This window comes from Martes martes, assembly GCF_963455335.1.
Source record: "Martes martes genome assembly, chromosome: 12".
Lineage (NCBI taxonomy): Eukaryota > Metazoa > Chordata > Mammalia > Carnivora > Mustelidae > Martes > Martes martes.
In genome coordinates this window covers 64,311,731-64,331,015 of record NC_137900.1, presented here as the reverse complement: position 1 = coordinate 64,331,015, position 19,285 = coordinate 64,311,731, and the positions used below count along the sequence as shown (strand labels likewise).

The following is a 19,285-nucleotide window of genomic DNA, read 5'->3' as shown; positions in this document are numbered from 1 at the left end:
CTTCTGCCTCTTATTTCTTAGCAATGACTCAGCTGAGGACTTTTTTGCTTACAAACATTAGCGAGCTGCTCACTCTCTGTTATGAGCCTTCATGCTGGAGTCTGGGGGCTTTACATGCCTCCCTGGTAGAGGAAGCCTCATGGCCACTGAGAGGGGGAGAGGACCCCAGCGGCTCACCGGGGGGCCAGGTTCACCAGCAGCTCCATCCTCTCCAGGCGATCCAGGGGGTCCCATGAAAACGTCAGTTCCTGGTTTTCCTGGAATCCCAGGTGAGCCAGGTGGGCCTGGGGGGCCTGGGGGACCCTAAAAAAACCAGAAAGTCTGTTAAGAGACAGCAGGGGAGGGGATAAACATATACTAAACATTTATGTTCCATCCATTCTTTCTGTTCCTCACACTAACACTACAAGTAGAGAGCGGTGTTCGCACTTAGCTGATGGGGGAAACTGAGGCTCAGTGAGATAATGTGACTTGGTCTGGGCTCACACACTCACAGCTAATTATTAGAAGAGCTGGGATTTGAACCAGGGTCTTTCTGAGCCCCTCATATCATGTTTTCTCCCCAGTTATACGTATACAATAAAAGTCCAATCAGTTAGACTTTTCAGAGGTGTTCTAATTTAGTTTTCTGATTACCTGACAGAGCAGTCAAAAACTTCCTGTTGCTAACCCTTACTAAAACTCTTTAGCCTCTTGCTGGGTTGGCTGATCCCACCAGCCTGGAAGAACCATGTGGCTCCCACTCCATTTATCCAGTGAGTCCAGAACCTTCCTGCTCTATCCTGAGGTGTGGGCTGGGGCAGGGGGGGTGGGGCACTGAGTGGTGGGGAATCAGCACAGGGGGGTCTGAGTGAGGTTGGGGGCCTCAGGACAAAGCCACCAGTTGCAGCTGGAGCAGGGAGGTGCTGCCCAGGAACCAGGAACCAGGAACCAGTGGGGGCCCTGCCTTGGGCAGGAGGCTGGGGGGTCAAGACCAAAGAGGAAGAAGGAGTGGCTGAAGAGGTAGGAGGGGCTGCCTCAGGGTAGGGGGGATTTCCAGAAGAGTCTGGAAGCAACGTGTGAAATACTACCTAGAGAAGAGGCAGTGGTTCTCTATAGTGGGTACAGGGAACGGGGGCAAAGCCAAGTAAGATGTGAAGGTCATAGGCATATGCTGTGGGACAGCCCTGGATGCCAGGGAAAGGGGGCAGGGGCGAAGGAGGGGTCCTGAAGGGAAACTAAGGCTCATACTCACTTGAAACAAAACTGATCAAAGTGGAAAATGCCAAACATAGACACATGTGGGGGAAAAATATAATCCTCCCGATGACTGGCAAGGCAACCCCAGACACCACGTGGTTCCGTCCTCACACTCACCCGCAGCAGCTCCTCACTGCGCACCAGATCGCCAGAGCCGGAGCCGATGTCCGAGCCCCAGCTCAGGCCGGAGCCCTCGGCCTCAGCTCCCACCTGGAGAGAGAAGAAATTCCCACCACTTGGTTTCACCTGCCACTCCCTAAGGACAGCCTTGTCGCCAAAAGTCTTTCCTTACTCTGTAGCCCTGTAACTGCAGCTGCCAACCTTCCTTCTGGCCTTTCCTCCCGTTCCCTTCTACCCTTCCCCTCCTCCCCCACCACGTCCTGCTGCACAGCCAACAGACAGTGGTCCTGGAACATACTGTGCTCACTCACATCTTCTCAGCCTCACTTCCTGCCTTCCAAACCCCTACTCATCCTTCAAGGCCTAGTTCTACTGTCACCACTTCCAGGAAGCCCTCCCACCCCATTTCCAGGTGGAGGCGGAATTCATCTCTCCCTACTCTGTGTTCCTCACCAACCTCTGCTGAGGTCTCGATTTGGTGGTAGGACCACCCCACTTGAAGCTCCGTTGTGTGTAGGTCTGTCAGCCCCTCCAGACTAGGACCCCTCCAGGGTTGGCCCATCCTGAGATACCACTGGATATCCAGTATCTTGGCACAAGATCTGGTACCAAGAAGGTACTCAGTGCTTACTTGTTGAATGCCATCAAATTCCTCCAAATAACAAAAGGGAATTTCTAAAAACCCCTTTCTGGCACTTAATTCCTGAGCCCAAGAACCAGGTGAGGCTGAACTCAATCACAGAACATGTATGGAGCACACGCTCCAAGGCCCCGAGGAGAAGCTGGGCTGGAGGTCCGGGCTGGGTTGAGAAGGGTGGCAGTGGTGTGGGAGAAGGAAGGTGGGGACTGTGGGGGCTTGCTGACACCATCCGAGGGACCAGCTAGACTCGGGGCTTGGAGACTGCCTGGATGGGGTGCAGGAGGCAGAGGGCCCCTGGAGGAGGCTTCCTGATTTCTGTCTTGGTATCCAGGAGGATGGGGTACCACTCCCAGAAACGGGGCATCCTGAGAGAGGAACAGGTCTGGGGCACTGCGACAAGTCGTTCAGGATGTGGTTGAGAGACGTATGGGCCATTCAGAGCGCCGGATATAAACGGGATATAAAGAGACTCCGCTCCTGAGCTCACTGAGGGTTCTGACAGAGGTGAAGGCCCCACGTGTCACTGGAAGACACCCTGAACCTTAGGCTGGGCCTATTTCTTGGCTTCCCAGCCCCTGCATGCTGTGCATGCGCTGAGCCTGGGTGGGGGTCTCACCGTGGGTCCGGTGGGCCTGGCAGGTTCAGGGTGGCCAGGAAGCCCCTCCTCAGCTTCAGCCTAAAGAGAACAAGATGGTCAGTGGAGTGCTGGCCGCCCCACACCCCCCCCCCACACACACACACACTGTCCCCTCTGCTCCCTGTAGAACTGCTCATCTTTAAGAGGAGGCTTACGCAGGGAGGGAGAAGGCTTTGTTCTTCATAAGCCAGCCCAAGGGGCACTCAACCACCCTGGGCTCAAGCCCTTCATCCCTGCATCACACACATAGTGTGGATGGGAATGATGGAAGGAAGGAGGCAGTAGGGACCCTCCCCATCCCATCACCTAGGGCTCCCCCGCCCCACGCCCCGGTCCAGGTGCTGCCAGAACAAGGTAGCCAGGCCCATGTGCCTCCCTCTGAAGTGGGTCCTGGCCCCCCTGTTGCTCCCACCAGCCCTGCACCCTGTCTACAGCCTTCACTGCTCATAGGTCTGCCTCCCTGGGAGCGGGGGCTCCTGGAGGGCAGGTGTGGCACCCGAATCTCCTCCAGGCCCCGGTGCCTGGTGCCTAGCCCTTGGTGGGCGCTCAGGAAATGCTTTCAGAGTGACAGGAATACTGACTTGGGAAGGAGAAGGAAGCAGAAAATGAGAAAACGCAGCATCCCAGGGGGTATTCAGCTGTCACAAAGGGTGCAGAGAAATGGCTGCTCTGACAAAAAAGGTGACAGAATGGCCTGAGCCCCCAAAAGGAATGGAAACATGAACAGTACATTCGTACAGAGCCTGTGTGGTGTGACCTGCTCCTGGGAACTCTGCTAGCATCCGAAGTCCACCGAGGAGGCCAGCCTAAAAGGAGGACACCACCCTCCCCAGACCCCAAGCCCTCCCGTCCCTCCATCCCCACTGGCAGCCCCTCCGACCCCACCAGGGCCGGAACACCCTCCATCCGGGGGAGAGTGGGAGGGAGGCAAGAGGACAGGGACCAGCAGGCAGGTTGCTGCCTCTGGCCAGAGCAGGCTCCGTGGGTGGGACCTCAGCAGGCTGGGGGGCTCCCGGGGGCCCTGGCCCTGGTCACCGTGGGCACAGCCCCTCGGTGACCGTTCAACCTCACTGCTGCTTCAGGAGCAGTCTGCAATCTGTCTGTGGGGACAGACACCAGACAAGGCACTCCCACCAACAGCACCTAATTTCATCCTGACAGCGTCCTCGAGGGGTGGTCTTCACCACCCCCATTTTATAGATGGAGAAACTGGAGTACAGAAGTGGCAAAGACCTCTCCGGAAATCCCGCAACTCCCGAGAAGCAAACCCAAGTGTCTGAAGCCCCCATGCTCCTGGGCTTTCCCAGGAAGATAATCAGGGGCAGAGACGGGAGCCGAGCCGGAGAACACCAGAATTGGAAGGACCCTCCGATTACAGATGGGGGAACTGAGGCCTGCAGAGGTTAAGGCCACCGATCAATGAGGGGAGGTGGCCAGACATGAGCCCAACACCTTTTTTTTTTCGGTTCTCCTGGACTCCCAATTCAGTCTCTTTGGGGCTCAGTCCTCTTACTGCTTCTGCTAGTTCCTTGATCAGACCAGACTCTATTTACCCCAAATAACATGCTCCAGGCACCTGACCAGAGCCAATATGTTCTCCAGAATGGTCACAGCACCAGCCTTTTCTGCTTGGGGCCCAACCTGCCCTTTCCTTCCCACATGTCCTCTCTGAGCCAAGACAAGAAGATGTCATTGAAACATGGTCCATGTCCCAAAGACATGACAGAGCAGCTCAGCTCTGATGTGGGAGCCCTTCCGTGAGCTAAGTGTAGCCTGGGAGCTTGCAGAGAGCCCCTGCACAGAGGTTTGGCCACCTAGCCTCTGCCGTGCCCCTCACACCCAGCAGACACCAGGGTCTTGATAAGTATTCCCCAAATGACTAGTGGAGTGACCTCATTTGGACCACCTGGACCCTGATGACAGGCTTCTGGCTCATGTCGGAAGATGGGTGGCTGGGGACAGTGCAAAACACAAAGAGACAAAGTCCAGACTGTAAGGCTTTCACCCCTACTCATCTCCTGGGAGCTGTGTGACCCTGAGCAAACTGCCAGCCCTCTCTGGGCCTGCATACGTAATTGGTTGGGTGTAGCCATGCGTTAGGTAAGCTCTTCCATGTACTGATTCATTTGATTCTCACCACCACCCAGAAATAGGTGTTAAGACCCTGTGTTATATAAACAGAGAGAGAGGTGAGAAATGCGTCACAGAGCTGTGGCAGAGCCAACCTTGGATGTCCCTTTCCCCCACTGCCTTGGGTGACTTTGAGACTCACAAGGATCCTAAAGATGGCGTGGGTGCTCTCTTCGCTGCCCCTACTGTGCTTTTAAAGCATTTGCTCATGAACCGAGGCTTCCATTTCCCTTCCCTGCCGATTCCTGGCACGGACACTTAGGGGTGACCTGTCTTCATCAGTCACATGCCAGAGCAAACTACAATCGGTGTGGCTCCCCCTTTCCCCATTGTCCCCCCTGCCTGGACCCTCCTTAGAGCTTTCGCAAATTCCCACTGTAAAGTCATAAACACCTCTGGTGAAAACACCAGAATGTATTAGGAACCTGCCAGGGCTCCCCAGTCCTGCCACTTTGAGGATACAACTGCTAACACTCAGGGAGGGTATTTCCTTCCAGAGTTTGTGCGTGAGTTTATTTTTAAATAGTGAAGACCACAGAATGTACTCAGGCTTATAACCGGTTTTCATCATTCAATGTTATGTTGTATTTTCTCCACCATTAAATATTCCTAATAAGTGTAATTTTAGTAGCTGCATAATGTTTCGTTATTTGAATATACTTTATTCGATCAACCCCCCATGGCTGTCTCATTAAACTGTGTCCGATTTTCTTCTATTATGGGTAATATGGACATTAGCAAATTTGTGTACAACCAAGCCTTTTTACACAGCAGACTATCTCCTTTAGGACTGATTCCCAGAACAGGAGCCTCTGGGTCAATTTCGCCAAGAGGTTCTCATGAGTAGTGAGCCCAGTGGCATTGCCAGCAAAGGGGCTGGTTTAACTAGACAACGCAGGGGGTTAGTCCTGGAGGGCTGTGACAGGTCCCACAGGTCACACACTGGTAGCCTGGGTCAAGGCTTTGAAAGTGCTGGTGACCAGGTGTAACTCTGGTCACCAGACTGTCCCTTAAAAATATTCACACCTGAAGAGCAGCTTCCTTCAGATTCACAGCTGCCCGTGCTGGGAACCAGCTCTGGGGCTCTAGTTCCAAAACACGAAGTTACAGCCCGTAAGTGAGGGCAATGCTGGGCATGCGTACAGAGCTTTCCAAACATTCCCAGACCTGCATCCTGACTCGGCCTCACAGCCGTCCTCCTGCGAAGAGGAGGGAATGAGGCCTAGGAAAAGAACAGGTTTGCTTGAGGTCATGCAGTTACGGCCCAGAATTACAGAAACTCGTGGGAGAAGGGATGTGGAGGTCACCCCCACACACCTCTGAGTCCCTGCTGAGTCTTAAAAGCTTCCCCAAGTCCAGGATGGGACTCACCTGGCATCAGTGTCTTAGTGTCTTCAGCCAGCTCTGCCTATTAACAAAGTTCTCAACTGAACTTGGAGACAACTAAGGACATGAACCCAGGTCCCCTACCTTTTTACCTCTTGCTTTTTCCTCTGCACTCTGTGGCTTCCTTGTTCCCAGGTCGCAGGCCCCTCAAATGCCCAAATGTGGAACTTCATAAACCAAAATGAAACCTACCTCTAAGCAAGCCAGGGGCAGGTCCCTCCCAGGACACCGGCCTTTCTTTTTCCCCTCAGTAAGACAGGCCACGCCAAATCTTTGTGCCTCTACACCACTCACCGGAGTGACCCCTCTCTCTGAAGCCACCGTGGGTATGGGCAGCGGGGGCCCTTCTGGGGGGCTGCCATCCAGCTCTTCTGCCACAGTCCCGGGCAGGGGCTCCCCTGTTGCGGCTGCTGCTAGGTCCTCCTCTTCACCAGAACCCTGAAAAAGCAAAACCAACAAGAGAAATCATCTCACCTGGCCTGTGACGCAGCGTGTGGCAGGCTGCCCATGAGTCTGGGTGACTGTCATTCCTACAGTGCCTGTCCAACCTCACAACACTTGCTTACCTTCAACCGTCGGTACACACAATACATTCACAGAAGCCTAGACTCAAAATTCCCCTCCCACACGTGCATTCTCTTCCCACACCTCCTCTGCCCACCCCACCCCCATCCCTAGCGACCCCTTCTGACTTGGCAGCACTCTGAGAAAATTCTTGGACCAAGCTAGGAAGTAGCAGGGTTGGGCACCTGATTCCCTGACCTGCTCTCTCACGCTCCTTCCAGGTACCCTGTCTCCCTCCAGGGGCGCCGACCCCGATCTGGGCTCTCCCATAGCTGGGAAGGCCAGTGACTGTTCCTGTCCCAGGACACTGACCCCTCTCCCTGCTGCAAGCCAAACAGAAAATGCCAGGAGACACTTACAGAAGCGACTCCTTGCTCAGGGGCCGCTGTGGGTGTGGGAGGGGCCAGGCCACCGGTGGGGACCCCACGAGTCTCCTCTTCCTCAGAAGTGCTGGGGGCCACTTCCGCTGCAGCTGCCGGTGTTGTGAACATTGCCTCCCCGGCTGCACCCTGAAACAAAAACGGCACGAATCGGCCCCTTCTTCTACCCGCCCTGCCTCAGCAGGTGTATGGCTGCGGGACAGGAAGCCGCCGGGCCACCAGATAGATAACTCACGTGGCCGTAGCTTTGCCTGTGCAAGACCCACCTTGGCCCACAGAGCCCCGGAACCCCAGGCTGGAGTGCACCTCTCAGGTCAGGGCACTCGTCCCCCAGACACACCCACGGCACCCCGCTGCCCAGTGCTTTGGCTGGTTAAGGGTCCGACGAGCCACCCGGGTGCTCCTGGGATGGTAATTCCTTGACAAAGTGGTATTTGAGCTGAACTTTGAAGGCTAAGCCAGAATTAAAGGCAGCACAGAGGGAAGCAGAGGTTCGAGGCAGAGAGGAGAAGGTCTGGGCATGTTCAAGAAACTGAAGAAAGGTCAGTCAGGTGGGAGCACTGACAGCCAGGGAGACAGTGAACCAAGATGTGGTCACCAAGCCTGGCCAGCCAGATCCTGACCAGCCTTGTGACTTGAAAAGCAACGGCGATGGGAAGCTCCAAGCAGAGGGCTGCCGCCACAAGAGGAGTTGGGGGAGAGGATGGAGGACGTGAGCCCGGGGCCTCAGCTGTTGTCTGGACTGGGGACATGCTGTCTCAGTCCACAGGCTGGCACTAGGGCAGGGGAGACGGAGGCAGGTGCACAGTGGATTTAGATAGAAAACCAACAAGACCTGATGCTTGACAGGATGTGGGAAGTAAAGAAGACGGGAGAGAATTCTGATTGGCCGACGAGGAGGCAATGGTCCCAATCATTTGAGGTGGGGACACAACAGTGGGCATGGGGAGTCCAGGTTTGAGTCTGAGTCTGAAGAACTTTCAGGACTGCCACTGTAATGACCTTTTAGGGACAGACCTGCCACGTGTCCTGAAATATCTGCATCCCACCTTCACGAGCTGGGAACACTATCTCCATGCTGCCTAAGAAGAAGGTTGAGAAGGCCTGGCCCTGCCTTTGACCCTGATCTCCCTCCACCCTCTGCCAGCCTGTGCTTGTGTCCAGAAATCGGCCATGGCTGTGCCCACCATTACCTGTCCCGCCCACATCCAGGCTCCCCCACCCTGGCTCCTGCCCCACCACTGGTGGAGTTGGTGGGTCCCTGAGACTGCCCCCTCTCGCCGGATCTCCACTGCCCTTCAACCCAGCTCCCCACTGGCCTGCTGGGGCTGTCAGCACATGAAATCCCCAAGCCAGCTGGGCTCTAGCACGTGCATGCCCCGGCCTTGGCCAGCTCCCCTTCAGAGAAGTGCCCCATTCAGGCTCCCTTGGGTGTGCTGAGCAGAATGAAGATGGGTCCTCGGAGAAGGTCAGGACCTGCCCAGCTGAGAACTCAGCACTGGGGCACTTTGCATCCCTTACCCATGTAATCCCTTCCCCGGCGTCCTGGATGGGCATGGACGGGGTCACTCCGCCTGCAGGTACACTGCTGGCCTCCGCTTCCCCGGCGCTGCTGCCGGCCTCCCCAGCTGCAGTGGCTGCCGAGCCTTCTTCAGCGTCTGCACCCTGAGCAGGAAGACATCATGAGGGAGCCGGAGGCAGCAGACTGCCCGGGCCCTGTGAGTGTCTGCCTGCTGGCACTTCCTGGCCCTCAAGGTACCTGCAGCTCCCAGACCTCACCTCATGCTAATGCCCTGAACATGGCACCCACACAGAAACCCACACCTTGCACACTGCTCAAGACGTGAGCCCTGGGCCAGCATGCCACCTACGTGGTTCACTCCATCCCTCGCCTTCACCCTTCTGCTCCTCCCAGGAGGAGGGCTCTCACCAATGACCCAGTCGTGGTGCTAGGACAAAACCCAAAGGCTCGCAATGCCCAGCCTTCTTTCTTGTTAGAGGAGTCGGCTGCCCTCACTGATAGCTTGCTCATCTCACGCTCCTTCGACACCTCCCACGTGCCTAACCCTGCCCTCCCCACAGTCACCAGCAGCCACGGGGACAGATCCACCGGGTGCCTTACAAGCCCTTACTCACCAAGACACGTGGCGGGATATGACATCACTGACCAAACCCAGAGCAACCTAATATCACCTGTCGCCTGGACCATAACAGCCTCCGATCCCAGGCCCAAGCCTCCGGGCTTGCTTCTCCCACCCTTTCTTCACTTTCTAAGCCCTACTCTGACGAGGCCACTAGCCCTTCAGTGACTCGCCATTTCTGAACACACTCCAGCTCCAACGCGTGGCTCCCCGGGTCTCAGGGGCCTCTCTGGCCACATTCCCTGCCCCTCTTGCTTACACATGCCCCTTGCATGTTTCTGTTGATGCCTCCAGGCCTCTGCTCCTGCTGGCCTGCCTCCTGGAACCTGTCTCACTCCCACCTGCCGGGCTCCTTCCAGGCATCCCCATGGTCTCGCTTTTGGCATCCTTTCCCTAAGAAGGCTTCCAGGACCCCCAAGTCTGGGTTCTGGGCCCCTTTCGGTGCTTCTCCTGTTGCACCTCTTAGAGCTCTGTCCCCAGGAACTGGTCTATCCTATTTGCCTGTGCCCAGCATAACACATCACTCCACAAACAGCTGCTGGCTGACGCAGCAGAGCCCTCAGCCTCCAAATCAGTGTCCACTCAGACTGGATCCCACAAGGTCCCCACTCTGCATTCTGCAGCTGAGAAGGAAGACCAGTGACCACTCCCACCTGAGATGGCCGCCCTCCCCCAGAAATGGCATAAGCTCTGAGCTACTCACCAGAGTGACCCCTTCCCCTGTGTCTTCAGTGGACAAGGACAGGGCTGGCCCCCCGGTGGGAACACTGCTGGCCTCTGCTTCCCAAGTGGGGCTGGGAGGCAGCTCGGCCTCCCCGACTGCTGCTGTGGCCGCCAAACCTTCCTCAGCACGCACACTCTGAAACAAAAGCATTGTGAGGGACCATGTCACTGAGCCCGTGGTTCTGACCAGTGTGCCTGTGGCTGGACGGATCAGACTGCTCACACCCCTCTCCGTCAGCTTGTATTTCTGTAGCTTCCTTCTCTCACAGCGCTTTCTTATCTATGACGTCACCCCCACACCACGACAGTCCCAGAATCCCAGAATCCCAGGGACAGGAGAGATTGCAAGGCAAATGGATCTCCTGTTTGATTCCAAGCATCTGTTTGCACATGCCCAGTGACCGGGAGATCCCTGACTCCTGCGTCAGCCTACTTCAGCTCCAGACACTTCTGTCTAGACACATCTGTGTCCCTGTGACCTCCCCCAGGTGCCCATCCAGGAGCCATAAAAACAAGTTAAAAGCCTTAGCCCCTGACAGAGATTCAGAGAGATGCAGGCAACAACTCTGACCTCCCCAGGCTTCTCCAGACTGACCCCCCATGATTCATCTCTCCCTGTGACTCAGTTTCCTTGGGAAATGCTTCACAGCCAATGCATGAAAGGGATACAGCAGTTTGGCTGCGAGTGGCAGTTAAGTGTCTATGTTATATCTCAGTTATATGTTATATAATGTTATATCTATGTTATATCTCAGTTTCCAAAGGTTTTTTTTTTTTCTTTTAAATTTGGAGGGTGCGGGGTCATTTTATTTTGTTTTGTTTCACAAAAAGTAGCTCTTTTGGATACTAAAACCACTAAGCTGATCAAAGGTAGATTTCCTTGTTGCAGGATTTATAAGGGGACGATCATAAGGAGGATATAAAGTGCAGTATTTCCCAAATGTATTTGACCACAGAACCTTTTTCCCTACAACATTAATCCCTGCAGAATTATTGTCTCCTCCCCCCCGCCTCGCAAAAAAAGAGAAGGTGGTGTCACAGATTTTAAAATGAGACTCTGCTTCAAATTGAGCTGAAGTCCCAAAGGCCTTACACTAAAGTATAATTAAGAACAATTAATTCATTGTACAATTAAGTACACTTCACATGCCAGAAGGAGGGACCAGACCACTTGTGTGGGATGTACTAAGAGACAAGAAAGGAAATCAGTTCTATCAAGGTTAGCTGCCACCTGCCTTCGGGCTATAGAGAAAAAGGTAAAGCATTCCTTTGGAGACAATCACTGGCGTGCAGGGACCTTCTCCTCCCTTCTTCCCACTACAAACCATTTGTGAGCTGGATATGTGTTCCTTGGAAACTGAGAGACAAAGGGGCTGAATCTTGATATTATACCAGACTAGACTTTGGAAAAAGCTGTGAAAATAGCTTATTATCAGGTCGCATCTAGGAGAGCATGAGAAGTGTCTGAGTTCCATCCCACAATAACAGAAAGAATGAGCTGAATCTATGGGGTTTTAGCAGAGGTTGTTGTGAAAAGAAGACATTTGCTTTAATTTTGTACTTTACTATGTCTAACATTTAAAAAAAATGGCTTTGCAGGCATAAAAGCCAATTACACAACAATGGAGTGGACATGCACGTGTGCAATCAATCTGGTTCTGTCTTGAAGGGGCTCCAAAGGAAAAGGCTGTGTGTCTTCACAGATGAGCAGGAGGGAGGTGGTTACCGTGGGGAGGACCCGGCACCCATCCGCCGGGGAAGGTGTGAGGACGAGCTTGTGCTGCATCTCCTCCCCCTGACCTGGTGTGTGGTCTACTCTCCTCCGTACGAGCATGTTCAGCAAAACCCCCCTTGATTCTTTACCATGCCCTGTACAAGTTCCCATCAAGTCTGCAATGAGCAAACAAATTGACTACCAACTTGGCAAATGAAATTTACCACTCACTCACCTCTTCAGTGACATGAATGAAGGCTCCACCCCCCGAACCAACATCTGTAACAGGGGCACCATCTGTAACGGGGGCATTGTCCGTAACGGGGGCACCGTCCATAGTATGAACTCCCTCCAGCGTGTCATTCAGGACCTCACCAGACCCTACAAGAAACAGGCATTCTGTAATTGATGACTGTATTTTGTAACCTTGGAAAAGAATGAAGTATCTCTTTACTTATTAACTTGAAAAGATGTCCATAATATAGGATTAAGAGGAGAAAAAACCCAAGTTGCAGAAAAACTGACGCTGAAGGGCAGTATCACACTGGGCTTCAACCAGCTCCAGCACCACCTGCGGGTGGGAACCTGGCTTTGCCGCTTACTAGGAATGTGACCTGTGGTGAGTCATTCAGCCGGGACCTCGGGTTCCTCATCCATAAATTGGGAACGATAATTCCTATTTTACAAGGGTGTTTGGAAGGTTATGTGCTACAAGGATTCAATAAGTGAACACAAAAAAAAAAGCACTGAGGACTGTCCCTCAATAGAGTTAGCAATTTAGTTAGCCATTCATAAATATTCACTGTCAGTGCCGTTCTGTGTGTAAAGGGAAAAAAACTATGTGAGTGTACATGTTTTTTAAAGATTTTATTTTTTTATTATTTATGAGAGAGAGAGAGAGATAGTGAGGGAGAGCATGAGCAGGGGGCTGAGAGAGAGAAAAGCAGGCTTCCCGCTGAGTAGGGAGCCCGATGTGGGGCTCGATCCCAGGACCCTGAGATCATGACCTGAGCTGAAGGCAGACGCTTAACTGACTGAGCCACCCAGGCATCCTGTGAGTATTCAGGTTTTATCATCATTTTATATATATATATATATATATATATATATATATATATATACACACACACACACACACACACACACATATATATATATAATCATCATTATACAATTAATACGATTATTAAATAACTCATGTAATATATGGAAACATAGGTGTGTGCAGATAAACCATACAACGTTGGCTAACCCAAAGGCTAAATACTGGTTTCCTCCAGAGCACAGGTAAGGAAACTACTATCTTGGAGGGTTCATACAATTCTGCATTGCTTGAACTGTTACCACTAGCACTATCTTTTTGCAATTTAAAAAACAAGTGGAGGGGCGCCTGGGTGGCTCAGTGGGTTAAAGCCTCTGCCTTCAGCTCGGGTCATGATCTCAGGGTCCTGGGGTCGAGCCCCACATCTGGCTCTCCGCTCAGCGGGGAGCCGGCTTCCCGCTCTCTCTCTGCCTGCCTCTCTGCCTACTCGTGATCTCTCTCTCTCTGTCAAATAAATGGATAAAATCTTTAAAAAAAAAACAAAAAAACAAGTGGAGGGGCTCCTGGGTGGCTCAGTTGGTTAAGCCTCTGCCTTTGGCTCAGGTTATGATCCCAGCGTCCTGGGATCAAGCCCTGCATTGGGCTCCCTGCTCATCAGGGGGCCTGCTTCTCCCTCTCCCATTCCCCCTTATTGTGTTCCCCCTCTCTCTCTGTCTCTGTCACATAAATAAATAAAATCTTTTAAAATTTCTATTTAAAAATTTTAAAAAATTTAAAACAAGTGGAATCCTAAAGCAAAGAAAAAGAAATTATACTAATATGAATGTACACCCGTCATGGGCTGCGTCCCATGCTAAGCATGTCCCATGCAGTACCCCATTTAATCCTCCCGCTTGCCTACCTGTCCTACACACAAGGACCTTCCCACCACCTGACATCTGGGGGAGCAGAGCCAGGACAGGAATCCCACATTTCCAGGCTCCTCCCTATCACCCCAGGGCATGTGTGTGCTGCCCTGACACACATGAGCACCTTATTATGATTAACCCCATTTTGCTGAGGAGGAACAGGGTCCCACAGAAAGGAGGGGCCCTGAAGCCAGGTCAGCCTGTCCTCGTGTCAGGCCAGGTCCATGCATGCTGTGCGCACACATGTCCCACGGTGAGAACAGTGTGCGCCGGGGAAGGTGCCGAAGGATCCCCCAGCCCGCCAATCCCAATCCCGGCAGGCATCACCGCTCTCTCTTGTCCTCCCGGATCTGGCCACCAGGGGGTGCTGTGCAAACAGCAGGCCACACCCCAAACCTCTGAGCCTCCACTCCTTTGGAGGATGTTAAATTGGAGGGTGGAGGGAGGGGTGCCCTGGGCCAAGATGGTGTCAGGAAAGCTTGGAACGAAACTACTAGGCAGCTTTCCCTAGACAGAGACAGGGCTCAGGGTTCAGGCCCCTTCCTGCTCACCATCCGGGCTGTCTATCCGGCAGGAAGAACCGGAACACTACAGCAAGCTCTGCTGTTTCTGTTCGGCCTTTTCTCTGACAGTAACAGAGTCCGGCTGATCCCAGAGAGCAGAAGAGCCAGTGCCTGGATCCGTGTCTCTGTCTGCATTGGCTCCCACCTCCTCGGCACTCACCCCCAGGTCCAGGAGAGGCTCCAGCCTAGCCCTGTAGCCTCTGCCGGCTCCTTGCCCCTCCTCAGAGATCCTAATTCCACCCAGGACAACAGCATTCACAATCCATAAACCACTTGCACATCCCTGGCTGCGCTCAATCCTCTAAACTCCCTGGGAGGCAGGGGTCGTGAACACTCCCAGGGGGCAGGTAAAGACTCTGAAGCTTGGGGCGCCTGGGTGGCTCAGTCCACTAAGCGTCTGCCTTCAGATCACGTCATGATCCCAGGGTCCTGGGCATTGGGCTCTCTGCTCAGCGGGGAGCCTGCCTCTCCCTCTCCCCTGCCCACCCCCCCCCTCCCCGAGCTCTCGCGCTCTCTCTCCAAATAAATAAATAAAATCTAAAAAAAAAAAAAAAGATCTGAATTTTGGAAATATTAAGCAATGTGCCCCAGGCCGGAGAGCAAATAGGTGGCTGAGCAGGGCTTCTGTCCAAGCTGTCTGCTGTTCCCAGTCTTCCCCAGCAACACCCTGACTCCGTGACGGTATTAAACGATGATACAAATTTTTTCCTCTTCAGTCCTGTATACCTTCTCTCTCCCAGAGACTTCCCAATTTAGTTGTTAAAATAATGTGCATTTACTGATGGCAGAAGTGAGAAGAAGAATGATACATAGGATTACGGAAGGCTTGTTAAATCAGAGGTAAAGACAGAAAAGCCAGCCATAATCCTACCACCCAGATAACTACTTAGAACATTTTGTTGTCTATTATTCTCTCTTTTCTTTCTTTCTCTCTCTCTCTCTCTCTCACACACACATATGGCTATATATAAATAGATATAAATAATATACTCAAAGTTAGGGTTGCAGCACACAGAGTTCTGAAATATGCTTTCCTTGTAGCGTATCGCACGAGTCCGTCCCCGGGTCCTTACATCTCCTGCATCATCAATATCAAGGCCGTACACATGCATGAAAGGCAGCTTGCCCAGCCAATCTTTCCCACAGGCAGAGCAGGCTTCTGTCCGTGTTTTCTGCCCTGCGTGTTGGTGCTCTGGCGCGGGCAGTAATCTCAGTCCGAGGCCAATATGCCTCTGATAAAGGGCAGGAAGTGCAGACCCCTCTCAGCCTTGGACACATGTCACGCCGCTGCCTGGGGGTCACAGTTGATCTTGGGTTTTGACCAGTGTCCTCTGCACATGTTGGGGGACAAGGGTCAGGGGTGAGAGCCCTGGATGGGGACACAGGAGGCCAGAGCACCCCCAGGGCCTGCTGCTGACTTATGGTTGCCTACCTGCCCCTCTCTGGCCACCAGTTTCCACTGTGGGCCCCACAGGAGTTCAGAGGACCTGATCCTATCCTCTGAGAGTCAGAAGTTCGTGGCCAAAGCTGGGAAGGGTGGGGATTCTGGAGTCGGGCCTGGGCATGAGGTCTGTCCCACCACACAGTAGCTGTGTGACTGTGGGCTTGTCACTTACATTTTCAAGCATCCGTTTTTCCACCCATAAAATACTGGCCAATAATCCCAACCAGGACATGGACTGTCAGGACTGGAGATGAAGTAGGTGAACACTTGGTGCACAGCAGGTATTTAATTAACAGCAAATTACTGTAAGCTTTTCTGTTGGAACTCAAGCCCTTCCAGAGTCTGGGGGTTAAAAGCTCAAGTGTCAGGGGTGCCTGGGTGGCTCAGTCAGTTAAGCATCTGCCTTCAGCTCAGGTCATGATCTCAGGGTCCTAGGATCGAGCACTGCATCGGGCTCTCTGCTCAGCAGGGAGTCTGCTTCTCCCTCTGCCTCTGTCCCTCCCCTACTCTAGCACACACACACACACACACACACTCTCTCTCTCTCTCTCTCTCTCTCTCTCAAATAAATAAACAAACTCTTAAAGAAAAAAAAAAAAGTTCAAGTATCCAAGTTCAAATGCAGGTCTGCCCTTTACAAGCCAAAGAACCCCAGCTAGGTCAACTAACTTTTCTGAGTTGATTTCCCCATCTTGTCCATAAAATGAGGATGGTTCTAATTCCTTCCTCAAAGGACCGAGGGGAAGGTTCTGTGAGAGGCTCTATGTGGCATACGTCGCGCAGGCTGGGCACACAGGCATCACCTCATAAAAAACCGCCTGGGTGAAGGCGCAGTGGGGACTTACCTTGCTCCAGGCCGCTGTGCTCGGTGATGCTCAAGTTGGCGGTTTCCGGAGTCCCCTCAGGTACAGGCTCACCAGAAAGTTCTGCATCGTCAGAAGGAGGCGATGGAGTTGGAGGTGTGTTTATGGGTTCAACTTTTGCTTCTTTAGACTGAAAGGGGAAAAAACGAGACCCAAAAGGATTTACTTGGGAGGAAAGCAGGAAAAATGGTAGGGATTTTCACTGGAGGAAATAAAATGTCCACGACACGCTGAACAAACCCAGAAAAGTGCCTGGACCTGCCGATTACATACGTAGGCTATCGCTGACCCTCCCGGGACCTGTGCAAGGTGCATGCTAGGGGTGATGAAATTCTGATCTGTTTACAGTAAGACTCAGCTCATCTTGGCTGACGTTCAAGTACAAAGGACCCTGCATCCCAGGCCAGCGCAGAGGACGTGATCAACAGAGATCTCTTAGATGAGGGAATGAACGAGTAAACAGAGGAACCTGGGTGTCCTCAGTAAAAACCATATAAATCCAATGCCAGATGTGTACTGCGCGCCTGCGAAATAGAAGAGGGGTGAGTTCCTTCCGAGGAAACTTCAGGATCTGGGCAGCTTTTCCAAAAGCAGTCAATGTCTTAATGAACTTTCCCAAGTAGAGAAAAATGAACAGACAAAACCCCCCAACAGCTTAAAACACAGCGCATCTTCAAGATCTTGGCAGAAATCCTGATGGGGGGGGGTGCGCACAAAGGTCATGACACTATCCCTAGACCCAGGCTCAGGTAGCAGCTCCTAAGCCCAGGGCTTGGGGATGTTCACAGTCTCATCCCTTCCTGAGCTCAAGGAGCTGCGGGTGGTGAATGGAAGGGACCAGCGTTGGCCCTGTGGTCTGAACAGGAAACCACCCAGCCACTGAGATTTTTAGAGCTGATTTGTTATGGCAGCATGACTTGACTATCCTGACTAATAACAAGATTATTTCCTTTATGTCAGAATCTAGTATACAAAGAGTATGTCTCTGGTCCATTAGAACAAAGGGAATTCTTACGGGCATCATAATCTGGGATTCAATGGTTCAGTTCTTACGATCAAATTTAGGTCCAATCTCTGCACTCCGCTTACTGGCTACGTTTTGTTGGGCAAGTCGTGTAACCTTCCTCTTTGTAAAATGGGACAACGGTGCCTGCTTATAGGGTAGAAAGCATGTGGAGGTGCTCAGAACAGAGCCAGGCCCGTAGTATGAACCCACATATGGTAGCTATTATTCACGTCACTGGAATTTCACATTTTTGAGAAAGAACAACCCCTCACTAATACTTTTCTTTGGGTGTTGGTATTAAAGGTGACTGCCTTATCTTTTTTGCTCACCGCAACTGTAATTTTTCCAAAATGAGGATGGAATATTTACGTATGAGAAAGAAAATACAGGTTATTGTACTGTAAAATCTCCAGGGTAGAAGCAGGAACGGAAGCCTCCCAGAAGCTGGGCCTTAGAGAATGAGGAGAGTCACAGAGGACAGGGGTGGAGGGAGGCGCCAGGTAAGAAGAGACACAGTATTGTCAGGGCCTGGGTTCAAGGGTTCGGGGAGGGAAGAGGGGGCCAGAGCCAGGGCAGGCAGAGAGTGGGGAGGCCGGCTCTCCGGTGAGACATCTGGCCTTGGACCTGGAGCCCTCACGTGTAGCAGGCTCAAGAGAAGCGAATGCTTCGGGGAGTTCACCCTGGCACCAAAGAGGGCGTGGATTTGAGGGTTGAGAGTTGAGGTTTAGACCAGGAGACAAGGAGGGTGCATGACAGAGGCCCAGTGAGGCTGGAACCAGGGCGGGCCATGGGAACAGAGAGCAGACGGCCCCACCGGAAGCCGTGAAGGACCCCATAGTGGGCTGCCCAGCTCCTCCCCAGCTGAGCTGCCCCAGCAGGGTGACGGGACCTCCGCCCCAGGCAGTTCCTGTCCTTGCCGTTCCAGGAGCGGGGGGCCCTCTGCGGTGGCTCTCTGAGGATGTCCCTGCTGGTTGCTGGAAGTCACTCTGTAAGGAACCTGAGCTTCAGGACAAGGCAGGCAGGACAGGCAGGGCATGGGAAACAGGACGGCAAGGTGACATGGGCTGAGCTCTGTTCAAGATGGCAAAGATTCTGTTATAGGAAATCACGCACTCCAGCCTGTCCGCCAAAACCTTCTTTTGTCAAACTTGTGAGGCATTTGCTACAGACCCCTGTTCAAGGCAGAGCGTGAATCTGGTAAGCTGACCGTTGGTGGTTCGGGCCAGGGGTCCTGTGTCCAACAGGTGTCCGCTGGTTTTCAGGGGTTAGTGTGGACGTGGAACCTGTGTGGTCAATGACAAAATGGGACTGTCGAGTCTCAAGACTTTGTGTTAAAAGCATTGAGGTTGGCTGAGCCTCTCTCGCATTCGCAAACACAGTTGTTCATTCCACGTGTATTTCCGGAGGCACTACTGTGCGCCAGGTCCTCCGCCGACCCCGAGGGATACAGAAATGAAGAAAAAAGACAGAGTGTCTACCCTCTCATTGTTGGACTGTGGGGAGACCCAGACTCAGACATGGTGTGGCTGAATGTGGAGTGTGAGGGCAGAGGGGAGAGTTGAGGACGGGAGGGAGGCTCCGACAAGGGGCTGGGGACTGGATCCTGAAAGGGAAGTTAGGAATTGGCCAGGCAGGGTGGGGGGTGTGGGCAGGGCCCTCCAAGCAAACGGATGGCCAGGACCAAGGCCTGGACGAAGGGGTTACAAAGATTACAGAGCCTGGGAAAACTGGGCATTTAGGTGTGGCTAGAGCAGAGGTCCTGGCTGTGGATCAGAATCACCGGCA

General features: G+C 52.9%; 1 protein-coding gene across 1 annotated transcript in view; it reads right to left on the bottom strand.

Annotated features, from left to right (window-relative positions):
• Nucleotides 1–19,285, bottom strand: part of COL15A1 (collagen type XV alpha 1 chain) — a 103,069-nt gene that overhangs the window by 41,319 nt on the left and 42,465 nt on the right. Inside the window, exons 6-14 of the mRNA XM_080820787.1 lie at nt 16,477–16,624; nt 11,910–12,055; nt 9,941–10,096; nt 8,618–8,761; nt 7,076–7,225; nt 6,447–6,590; nt 2,616–2,675; nt 1,357–1,449; nt 178–303 (exon numbers count right to left, since the gene is read on the bottom strand). Of these exons, the coding sequence (XP_080676913.1) occupies nt 178–303; nt 1,357–1,449; nt 2,616–2,675; nt 6,447–6,590; nt 7,076–7,225; nt 8,618–8,761; nt 9,941–10,096; nt 11,910–12,055; nt 16,477–16,624 (1,167 nt within the window). The remainder of the gene's footprint in view (nt 1–177; nt 304–1,356; nt 1,450–2,615; nt 2,676–6,446; nt 6,591–7,075; nt 7,226–8,617; nt 8,762–9,940; nt 10,097–11,909; nt 12,056–16,476; nt 16,625–19,285) is intronic.